The following is a 12,093-nucleotide window of genomic DNA, read 5'->3' on the forward strand; positions in this document are numbered from 1 at the left end:
TAAAATTGTAGTACCCAGCCTGAATAGAAACATCCGCCCGGATCGAATGTTGATCAAGTGTACAATAACACGTATTTTCTATCATAACTATGGCTAATGGCATTTCCGCAATTATACATTAACAAAAACTACTTTTAAAACATGTATTTTTTTCGAATTAGTTAAAATATTGTATATTGTACTGGGTAACATCACGGTACAGCAATGTATTTTTAAAATTGCTGTTGAGATACATGCACGTGAGTGAAAATCTCTTAAAACCTACAATGTAATTTCCTTATTACGTATAATGTAAAATTTCGATGCCATAGTACCATAATATCCATCATAATGCGGGATGACCTTAAGCAAAAGCCGGAAACCAGCTTGCATGATGTAATGTTGTGTTATTTTGGTTTCAAAACAATATAAAAAAAATGATTATCAAACATTAATATGTGATCTGTTTTCTTTTTTCATTAAAAACAATTAAATGAAATATTGCGGACACGTTCTCTGTTGCACATACGTACAACAGCGGATTAAAAAAAATTTATCGCATTTGCTGAAGAAATATAAATTGTTAGTAATATACGAGGTGATTTACGGTGGATGGCGTATTAGACGTTTGCGGAGAACACGATGCACGAGTGCTAACAAGTTCACACGTATTATTTTGAAATACCTATTCTTACACTCAGAGATTGGCCTTATAAATTTGATATTATTAGCTCCACAATTCCCATGCATAAAGGGGTTTCTGAAATGTTAAATTTTTTTTTTCATCAAAATGTGAAGTCTCGATTTGCAGCACCATTTCAACCCATGGCATATTCAAATTTTCAGTTAGCGCTAGCCAACACCTGTCCCTGAGCCTCACAAAGAAAAATTTGTTCTAAATTGTGGAGGTTAAAGAATATCGTCTTGAAATGAGTGATGCCCATGGTCGGGGAGACATTTAAATTTCCCATTGAATGCAGCTGTTTCCATAAAAATTATATATCATTTTATGGGAAAAGGGAACTTAATAGTGTGCTCGAACATGGACGATATTTTGACGAAGCGCAATTAAAGTCACTTTTATAAATACGAAAACGGCTAAATAATCCGGAAGATCACTAATTTCAAGATATCCTTTTCAACTTAAGGGATATCCTTTCAACACACTTCTTTATGTGAGTCTCAAGCACAGAGTTTTCCAAACCCAGACGCCAAATTTTAAACACCCATGTATCGAATTGTATTAACAAGACTTCCTAGCAAAAGCTATGCTTTGATAAAAATTACGAATATTAGTATTCGGCATAGCAATCGTTAAGGAAAAATAATCAGATAATGGCCTGCTAAACGTTCATCAATATGTAAGGTGTTTCATTTAAAATATCGAAGTTGTAGGTACGTTTTAAATTTTGAGAAAGATCGTCCATGTAATCACCCTGTAACTTACTTTACATGCAAAAATGATTTACTTATATTTTTCTCACTGAATTATTTTAGTACAATCTTCCCTTGATTAATCTATTTTCATGAATGTTTCAAAATAATAACAGTAGATACAATAAATAATCATGTGGATACAACGTAGAATGTCAGTTACAAGAAGGTTTTTTTTATGCAATTGCACCAGATAAGATGACATCGAACTTTCACATTGTTTCAATGGCATTTAAGCAAAAACAACAAAAATTAACCCAATTAAATCGTTTTGTGAAGCTTCTTGTTTCGAAAAAAACTTATCTGCATACCGTATTTAATTAAATTCACTCAACTGAAACATTAATAATGGTTTATGTGTGATGATAATGAACGTATTTTATAAAAACCCAAATCTGCTAAGGGTCTTAAGATTATCACTATTGCTTCTTATATTAAACATTTTGCTAATTTTAGTTTATTGCTAGCCAGAATAGTCGATTAATCTATACTTTCTATTTCAGCAACTTAGAGAAGTAATACCACACATAAAAATGGAAAGAAAGCTCTCAAAAATAGAAACCTTAACATTAGCAAAAAATTACATTATGGCCCTCACGAACGTCATATGTGAGATGAGGGGAGAAGAGAAACACTACACGTAAGTACTTCTGACTATTTTTCTTGATGTTTTCTTATACTTAGATGGCGTGTGGGTGCGAAAAAATATTGGCTAACTTCTTAAGGGTGGCTTTTAGTTAATTGCAAATTACATATTCTACACTACTAAAAATATGCAATTAAACATGTCGAATATTAATCAGATTGAACTGGAAAAAAATGATGTTAAAAAAACCAAGCAATTAATGTAATATTCTAATGTAACGAATTTGTCTCATACACCAATGAAATATTATTATAAAATGAACGCAATAATCTCAAGGCATCAATGAAAAAGCACAAAACAAATATTTGACTTGACTTAATAATACTAATATTGCTTGGTTATAGATAAAAGAGTGATAATGTGCTTAATGCCATTCATTTATCAACACCCAAGGGTCCATTTATAGCTCATAAAAGGATTAATTACTACTATTGCCCTATAAAATAATTCCAATTATTGGCCTTTATTGGCCTGGTCAAAGGGTGAAACTACTGTGCAGTTGATTAAGACTAATATGACCGATAAGGAAAGGAATAAGCTTTCGACAAGGATACAAAAAACACGTTTTCATAACTTCACTTATAGAGTAGTTTTTGCGTATTAATAGTATATAGACGAGAAATTGTGATACATTTTTGTAATTATATTTAAACAGGGAGACAACACAACGTAAATTCGACCATTACACGTATAAGCAATAGACAAAAATTATTATTTTAATAATACGTTGTAAAACGTAGGAAGAATTGGCCAAGAATCTTATAGCTTATTAGCTTATAAAATGTTCGAGGGTCATTTGACAATTTTTTAAATTTTTTTATTGAAGTATTAATCAATAATATAGACCATCAATAATATGTGGGTTTTATGGATTACAGCAAAAAAAATTAAATTGTGTAATGACACAATTAATAATAAATTGTAATAACAAACACAATTAGTCATTAAGATAGAATAAAAGCTATTACTCAACAATATTTAGAAATAAGGTAATTTGATAAAAACTGAGCTGCTTTTTCTAGCTAAAAAACTGAATTCTTATTAATAATCACAATCAAAAAACTTAAACAATTTCTCCGAAAACCTGTTTTGTGCAAAAAGTCGTGCCTCACCTCAAAGAGGTCTTGTCTGTCATTTCAAACCTCTGTGCCGTTGCAAATTATGGTTAATTAGCATATGTAATGCTTATAATATTGAATTAGAAAGGGATTCGTAGTGAAAAAGTACTGATAAATTTTCGACACACATTATTTGAAAGCATTTCGTCCAAGTCCAACACGTAGTACACAGAACACGTTTCTTTAAAAACCGTTTTCTTGGTATCGCTCTGAAGGTTGGATGAAAGGTGTTTGTTTGCAGTACAGTCTCATTTATTAGTTATTCATTCAGCGTTAGTGTTTTATACAGGGTTGTAAATTAAATAGTTAATAATTAACTATTTTCGTTGTTTACTAACAATTTAATACTCAAAGTATTTTGATACTTTAAGACTTTAATAATTTGAGATATCGCCCGTTAAAATCGTTTTTTTACAAATAACTTTTTAAATAATTGATATATTTTTGACATATTTTCATCTGATTCAAGGATTAATGGAGTCCTTATGGAGGACGCAACACTATTTAATTTGTATAATAAGTTATTATTAAACGTAAAAATATTAAATTTACCAACTTGAATAGCATCTTCTCAAAAACGGTATTGACAAAGGGCAAAACAAGAGCACAAATCATGTTTTTGTGTCCCTGCTACAAGATGTGATGAGTCGCAGAAACTAGTCCGGACCCAGCAAACTAAATAGGAGAAAATTGTTTTAATGTATCCATTTAATGCAAACTGGCCCACTGTTGATAATATAAAAATTATCCCGTTCATCGATCCAGATTATTTTAAAAGTTATTTAACAAAAACGAGTTTAAAGGGCTGTAGTACCTATCTCCATAAGAGGAGACAGTGGTTCCATTCTATTCAAATCCAAGAGATTGTCAAGTTATTCGGGGCCAATCTGTAGATTTTTTAACAACTTGTATCAAAACTTGTATTGGTAAAGTCCTTTATCAAGAGATTTATGCTTTCGCGACCAAAAGTTGCAACAGTTTTTGAACAGTAGTTTAGCAAAAAGAAGTTTTTATGATTAACAAACACTTAATAAAAAGTAACTTCTATTCCAGATTCCAGGATGCTGAGAGTGACAGCAATATCGAAGTAGAAACCCCAGAAGAAGCCAATAATAATAGTATGTTTCAAGAGAACTTAGAAACGTTCCCGGAGGATGCAATGGTCAACTAATTAGTAAATAATATCGATAATTATTGTTAGCTGCTAACTATTGGCAGCAAATTCGCTAAAACTGCTATGTAGTTGCAACATTTTCGAATTTCACATTTGAAAGAGGATCACAAGTAACGGAATACATGCATTTATTGGTTTTGCAATAAATGCCTTGTAAACACTAGAAAATAATGTTTTGCGTTTCACACGTGAGACATAACTGTTGACTAGATATAGTTTGTGAGCCTCTTTCGAATTGAACAGTAAGTGATTGATGTCAATTGAATATACATTCAGTTAACAATCGTTAAATAAGTATAACGTTCTACATTTCAGACACTTTCCGTTTATAAGACAAATGATGAACTGACGAACTGTAGGATTATTGAGGTTGTTAACTGGATTTGAAAGTGCGGTATTCGAAACAAGACATTCCAGGTTGTATACTTAAACTTTGTTGTGAAAAAGACCATTCCATTTACGGTAGACTATAGTTATTAGTTAATTAAGTCAAATTATATTTACATAAAATCGCTACTTGTCAAAATCTGAAGAGCCTAATTGTATATTTTAAATACCATATATGTATATTTGAATATCTAACCCGAAATGAGTTGTAATTAAACAGGGTATTTGTGTTGTGTAACATTGGTCGTCTATAAAAGCTTTGCGATTTTCGAAAATTACCGAATCATTATTTTAAGACGTTAATCGCTTCTACAGTACAGTACTTAGCACAAGACAAATATTTAAAGAAACGAGTATAATGATTAATCAATTACTACTTGACACAAGTGATTATTCCGCAATGGTCTAGAATTTACATTTTTTAAACAATCAAAATATTAATAAGCGTGACATCGATCGATTTGTTAGTGTTAAGGCTTATTCAGACACGTAAGTACAAATGTTAAAAAACAGCGGCAGAAACAAATAAAACCTAAAGATTCAAGAGCCACAAAGCAAAAAAACACGTGATTAAAGCTGTTTGTTATAAAACAACGTCCGAATAATAAAAAAAATATATTTTGCTTAAACTCGCTTCTCTCGTTTGAACAGAGTCAATTGGAAACTTGCCCTATAGCGGGAATACTTTTACAATTAGACACATAAACCATTTATAATCTACCTATAATCTGTTTAATAGCCCTATTCGCTTTATTATACGAATGATAATCGCCTTTAGGTCGAAGTAAGATTATGTGAATTTCGTATGGACCAGTCGACGTCATATCGCTGTAAGAGTACACTCATAAATTATCACTAGTTAAAACAGGAAAAAAAATCAAGCACCTAATATCAAGGTACCTATCAGACAATATCTATTGACGAATATTTTGTACCAAATTATTACGCCACTTTTCAACCGTGTGGTGCAAATTACAAATCACCATATTTCCTTGCCAAAACTGGAAAAAATGAAGTCTGAAATAGATGCAGAAGAATAGTAGACGTAGATGAAGTATATTTTTATGAATATATTTTAAATTGCGTTACAAGCACGCCTTGTCGATAATTTAAATTATATTGCGTTTTCAATATGGTAACTAACTAAGTCATTTAAATACAATATATCAATTCCATGTAAATAAAAAATTATTCTACATATATATTTTATCTGTAGGCTTTGTTATAGGCATGGGAAAGTATATGATTTGCTTAGATTCATACTGATCTAAATCATTATGCCTAGTGACCAATACTTCCTAGTAAATTTCTTAGAAAAATATTAACATATTTATTTTTATATGTAAAATCTGTTTGTCCTTTCGTCTCTTAGAAATCTAATTATAGAACAGCGCAGTTAATCAACGAGATTATCAAAAAAAGTACCGTTCCGACAAACCCAAATTCTTGTATATAATGGGGTTTTGTATGAGGTATTTCTAATTTTAATTAAATCAATATTGTAATTATTAGTCAAAATGTAGCCTACGAAGCATATATTGTGAAGTTACCTGAAAGTTAATCAGTCGAAGGGTATTGCAGGAATACTCAGTTCTAAAGCTCAAGTTAATTTATGATTAGTTGGAAAACATGCCAAAATATGCCAAAGTAGCTGTGCATAAACTAAACTATGTGCTAATTAATATCAGTTGAAGTTTTTCTCCGGGATTACAAGCTGCCAACCATTGGAATTGTTACAGAAAGAACTGTCGAAACTATCCTAAAAATTGTTACGATTAGTTCGATAATGTTCACCACAGATGTGAACTAAAAGTCGGAAAGTAATTCCAATGGAGCACGGCTTATAAGCCCTAAAACCTTTTCAACCGATATTTTGGCCGGCCGTGCAAACCGTCATAGTCTGATTATATGCTAATAGTCAGCAAACAAGTTTTAATTTTCTCCTTATCCATTGAGAGTTTTTAGATTTCGTATATTTTGGTGTGTTAGGTAATAGCTAGAATCTTGGAGAGTTCCAAACAAAAATGTGATAGTAGAAAAAACTTTGACAAGTTTTTTAGTTTATTAATCATATAAAGTATATTATATATATTTTATGACGTGTCTATTAAAGTTTTAAGCATTGTATTCTTATATTTAAATATTCTAAGACAGTTGTAACTATATGCATTATGGTAATCCTATGAAAAGAGATGCGTAAATATATTAATGAGAAAATAACTTAAAAATTGATGTGTATGATTACATAAAAAATATACGTCAACTTGTTAGTAGCAAAATGATTTGGCTGTTTTATTAATTCTAATAGATACTCTTAGCATGCGACAATACTACCGTAGTTGACGGACAATGGAAGAATCACATAATGAAATAATATAAAAATGGACGAACGTTGAAAGTCCCAATAGGACTTAAACAAGGTTCAAAGGTTCACACATACATAAATTTATATCTCCAAACAAGTAATCAGTATCTGCAAGTTTTTGTAAACAATAATTTTCCCAATACGCTGAACGTTTTAGATATTTTCCTAATACATATATTAATCTTAATGATCGCGACTCGCCTTAATTCAAAGAATAGTGATGGATTGTATCCATTTGGTAACACTATTAAAGTAATAGTTCCTCAGTGAAAAGAATATTAAAAATTAAACAAAATGATGAACAACGTACAATTATACTACAATTTGAAAAATAACAAAAAATATTTGACAATTTTATCAGATGAAAACATTGAAAATATTGCCTCTAATTGTGAAACCCAGAGATAGATGAATATTTGTTAATCTATAGCTCGAAAAAATGGTTTTAACTACAGAGTAATATTTTCCGTGTAGAGCAAAACTATAGTGTTCCGCCACCAAAATGACTGCAAAAACAACAGCTGAAAAGTAAGATTAGATTCGACATCTGATCCTCAACGAAAAAGGTAATAACCTAACGAACGCAAAAAACAACTTTTAACACTAATGCTGCCAGATGTGTTTGCAAATGCAGCACTAACTGAGTAACATTTAAAAAAATGTTCGTAGTCACTAACATTTTTTAGTTTTAACTAATGGTTACGACAGAAACGGTTTGATAATAGTGAAGTCACAATTATTTAAAACTTTACTAGTTCATCTCGATATTGCCGAAAACGTGTTGTGGTCGGTCTAGGTTATTCAATAGTATCAAAAACTTTTTCAATAGTAATAAAAATATTTTATTTAAGCATTAACGACAACTCTGTACATTCTTCCTCAGTCAGATTGATAAAATATAATTACACATGTCCTGTATTGAACTAAAACTGTCCACCTATTCAACTAAACGATCAACTAGACTTACTACTAGCCCCGGATATAAAAGTGAACGGTATTTTGTCGGAATCGTCCACATCATCAGTTTTAAATACCGAATAAACCGTGAATGGTTTTTGGAGCAGTTGGTGGAGACCATGATGGCAGTCGATTTTTAAATTATGTTTACGATGGTGCATAAGTTTGCTGACAAAAAACCTAAAACACAAGCGGTTTTCAAAATATCTGACTCAAAATCCGCACTTCAAAAGTGATAAAAAATTACTATACTATTGCATTTCGCCTATATCATAACTTGAATATGTTTTGTTAACTTTATGTAGCAGTATGTTTCAATACCTGTTTAATTCGTGCACTTGCGGATGATTTAGATACTCTTTAATATCCATCCACTGGCAATCTGCAATTTCTCTAGTGCATTTTTGTATGTCCTGGCTTAACGCCTTTAAATTAACAACAAAATAGAGATCGGAACATCCAAACATGCCGCTTTGTCCTTGTCTGAATGTTAACACAGACTCAAATTCAGTTTGGATGTTAGTTTCTTCTAATACCTCGCGAATTGCTGCATCTACTAAATTTTCGCCTGAGACAAAAAAATTTACTAATCATTTCCTGCTATGTAAGGACTCCATAGTAAGAAAAGGTTTCGGACAATTAATTAATAAAGTCCATTTTAAAGAAACAAATTTTAAGTAACAGAAATTTGGTTGAAAAACAATCAAGTAAAAAAAAGTCTTTTTTAGGGATAATAAAGCGGATTCCGATCCATAAACGTGCTTTGAGTATTCAATAATTGTAGGTAGCTATATACCAAAAGCATTCGTATTAAAACGTGTGCGTGTACTAAGTTTGCTGATTCTTATCGATAATAACTAATTTTCAAAACTGATGAATGTATGTATTGCCAATATTTCATCTATACTATCGATATTTGACATGAAATTAATAGCTAAAACTACCCTGTTAAAGTACAACAGGTTCCTCGCGTGAAAATTCTCAATTTCCATAGATAACTGATAATTTTTTAATGGTACTTACCTGGTTCGACGTATCCTCCAGGCAATTTCCACATAGGAACTTTATAAAAATATTTCTCCTTAACGACCAAAACTTGATCGGCATCATTAACTACAACAGCTCCAACACCAACCAGCGTATGCGCATAATTCGGGACATTGTCGGATTCATTCGTCGGTAACCAAATGTAAAGCATTACATAGTCTTCTTTGGCATGATGGTATTTGAACCCATTCTGAGACCGTTAAAAGTAAGAATAGCTGGAGTAAATTGAACCTTCAGTTATATTTTACCTTGATCAAAATAGGAACCCATTCACACTGATCTAAATGAACTTTGAACCAGACACCTCGTTTCTTGTCAGTCCTCCAGGTATTCAAAGAATCTAAAACAAAGAAAAGTTCATTAAATGTAGTAAAATAGTTACATACAATATGATATAGTCAATGATTGTTTCAAAAATCTTACTACCACTGTAAAACTTGCAGGAAAACAATAATCAATGCTGAAGGCTGTGTCTAACAATAATATACAAAATTTTGACACTAAATTCTAACTATTCATGTTTCATAAAAAAAATTACTGTAATCCTACATTTACAGACAAATTCTTACGCATATTTTTTACTCGTTTTTACGAAGCTCAGAAATGCAACAAGATATAGTTATGTAATGTATATATAAAAATGAATGTATCTGTTTGTCTGCCCATAAAAACTCCAAACTTAACCATGATAGCACCGAGCCACAAGGCTGAAATTCTGTAGGTTTCTTAGTTTATTGGAGAGTAACTTCCTGACAAAATTGAACTTCGCAACAATTTTAGTTTTTGAGTTTCAATTTACATGTAACCCAGACAGCATTAGAAATCCAATGGACATCCAAAACTTGTCCAAAAGAGTGCCGAATGTCCAGCCTTTTGCTTTCAGCGCCACTTTTACTTAATTTAGAACTATTCTACAACAAACATGCCTAAAGTAAAACTATACACGTGCAGCAGACACGCAGCAATCATTAAATCTATTGTAAGCTGTAACCCAGATAATTTGTTAAATGCAGAAATTTCATCACCTAAATCAAACTCAACAAATACAGAAGTATTGAAGCAAACATACATGTTAATCCTCCTTCGACAAGTAATTATATTTTAAACAAATTTTCTGAACGCGATGTTGAGACTCCCGGCCATTTACAGAAAGTCAATCTTACTGATTTAATGTTATAGTGCTGTGGGGGAAATATTTTGTAATGAAACTGAATTAAAATGTATACTTTTTTAGGTAACCTCCCTAGTAAAAATTGGCGGAAGTACGCCATATGAGTTTGTTACGCGCTGCTTAACTAATTTAATAACAAACAGTTTGGCTGTTTGGATCCCAAACAAAATCTGCTCTCCTCCAATATGTTTTAGGACTTATTGAACGGTAAGTTGATTATTTATTCAGTCATTTTGTAACTGTAGAGTGTAGTTGCAATAGATTTTCTGAAGCCTTTATTTAAATCTTCTAATATTGCTCAATTATGCAAATTGCAATATTTCTGTTGATACTAAGATCTATTACGTTTTTAGCTATAGCAGTTCGTCAAAATTCTGAGGTCACGACGAAAATGACGGGAAAAAAAGTTCAGAATTGGTTGAGGCGAGCGGATGAGCACCTAAAATATTTTTTGTTGTTTTTGTTTCTGGTTTTCCGTACATAAAATTATTTTGTATTTAAGTTATTTTGTTTTATTTAGGTAATATTTATAATAAATTTAAAGGTATTCTTGTTTAAGTTCTTAATGTTTAGTTTAGTTTTAGTCTGATTTTTTTGGTTACTTTATTATTAGTTTAGTAGTTTATCTTTTGTTTACTTTTAGTTATTTAGGTTTTTAATATATCCCATGTCCCTATATGCATATTCTTATATTCATATGTTTTCAATAAAATTATGTACAGGGTGGCCATTTTCTGAATCTTTGTATGGGGAATTTCTACATTTTTAAAGATAGAGAATCCGTTAAATGTGCAAAATTGGGCAGAATTCGACCAAGTCGGGTACCTAAATTTTAAAAACGGTAATGAATCGAATTTTGCTCAATTTTGCCCATTTAACGGATTCTCAATCTTTAAAAATTTAGAAATTACTCATACAAAGATTCCGAAAATGCGACCCGGTATATATACTAATATGTTTATAATTTAAATATTTTTCATATAAGCTGAATAAATGCACTAGATTTTTTGTTTTATTAATCAATAGATATCAAGGTTTCTGGATGTCATCAGGGCATCCAGAAGATTTCGAAATTCAAAATTATTATTTTAAATACAATATATGCCGTGTCCGTTAGATGCCTTATCGTTGGACATCCGGCGGAGGTAGCATTCTGTGACATTTGTAAAGGAAAATGGACGTCAATTGGACAGCAATCGGACAAATTATGGACATGCGGCTGCCCGAAATGCGTTGCCCTATGGACGTCCAATGGATTTAATAATGCTGTCTGGGAAGTCTATGGGAAACAGCTAAAAATTGCTTCAAAACGACTTAACCTTCCAACGGCTTGGAACAAAAAATTCTGCGTTATACTAAAATGTTCGTAATAAACTGAGGAATAGATTGATATGAACTGAACACTGATGAATATACTGAGGATACCTCAAAATATTCTCCAACTAATGTAGTTGTTCCTAAAATTATCTTTTAACGATTTTAAAAGAAATAAAAGAAGAAAAAATAAACAAAAGAATTGTTTGTTCCTTTATAGTTTTGTTTATCCGCATTTGTATTAATCAAAAGTAAGTGAAGCCTATCAATTAAAATCATTCATTAACCCCCCCAGGTAGCACAACTGACCAATTAGACGTCTGCCAGACGTCCATATTAAGTCATTTTTGGTCAGTACGTCAATTAACTTAGAAAAGACGTCTGAAAGACGTCAATACTTGGACGTCTATTAGTCAGATATATATGGACGTCCAATAGACCGCCGAGGGTGGTCATTTTTTAGTCACTAAAATAAGCTTTATTTCAGACGTCCTTATGTTC

General features: G+C 31.4%; 2 protein-coding genes and 1 long non-coding RNA gene across 11 annotated transcripts in view; 2 read left to right on the forward strand and 1 right to left on the reverse strand.

The window, feature by feature from the left end:
- Positions 1-7,020, forward strand: part of LOC109538268 (class A basic helix-loop-helix protein 15) — a 96,248-nt gene extending 89,228 nt beyond the window's left edge. For all 8 annotated transcript variants that reach the window (XM_019905434.2, XM_019905433.2, XM_019905427.2 and 5 more), the window contains 2 exons: positions 1,917-2,053; positions 4,231-7,020. In XM_019905434.2, coding sequence (XP_019760993.1) covers positions 1,917-2,053; positions 4,231-4,348 — 255 coding nt within the window. In that variant the 3' untranslated portion in view covers positions 4,349-7,020. The remainder of the gene's footprint in view (positions 1-1,916; positions 2,054-4,230) is intronic.
- A 901-nt stretch (positions 7,021-7,921) lies between these two features.
- Positions 7,922-12,093, reverse strand: part of LOC109538266 (nudix hydrolase 2) — a 5,910-nt gene continuing 1,738 nt past the window's right edge. For both annotated transcript variants that reach the window (XM_019905425.2, XM_019905426.2), the window contains 4 exons: positions 9,356-9,447; positions 9,084-9,297; positions 8,382-8,628; positions 7,922-8,240 (listed from right to left, as the gene is read on the reverse strand). In XM_019905425.2, coding sequence (XP_019760984.1) covers positions 8,057-8,240; positions 8,382-8,628; positions 9,084-9,297; positions 9,356-9,447 — 737 coding nt within the window. In that variant the 3' untranslated portion in view covers positions 7,922-8,056. The remainder of the gene's footprint in view (positions 8,241-8,381; positions 8,629-9,083; positions 9,298-9,355; positions 9,448-12,093) is intronic.
- Positions 10,260-10,954, forward strand: LOC109538269. The gene is made up of 2 exons (XR_002172020.2): positions 10,260-10,485; positions 10,632-10,954. It is a non-coding gene; the product is annotated as an uncharacterized LOC109538269 (long non-coding RNA).

This window comes from Dendroctonus ponderosae, unplaced genomic scaffold (assembly GCF_020466585.1).
Source record: "Dendroctonus ponderosae isolate FM_Combo_2020 unplaced genomic scaffold, Dpon_F_20191213v2 Dpon_F_20191213_2, whole genome shotgun sequence".
NCBI lineage: Eukaryota > Metazoa > Arthropoda > Insecta > Coleoptera > Curculionidae > Dendroctonus > Dendroctonus ponderosae.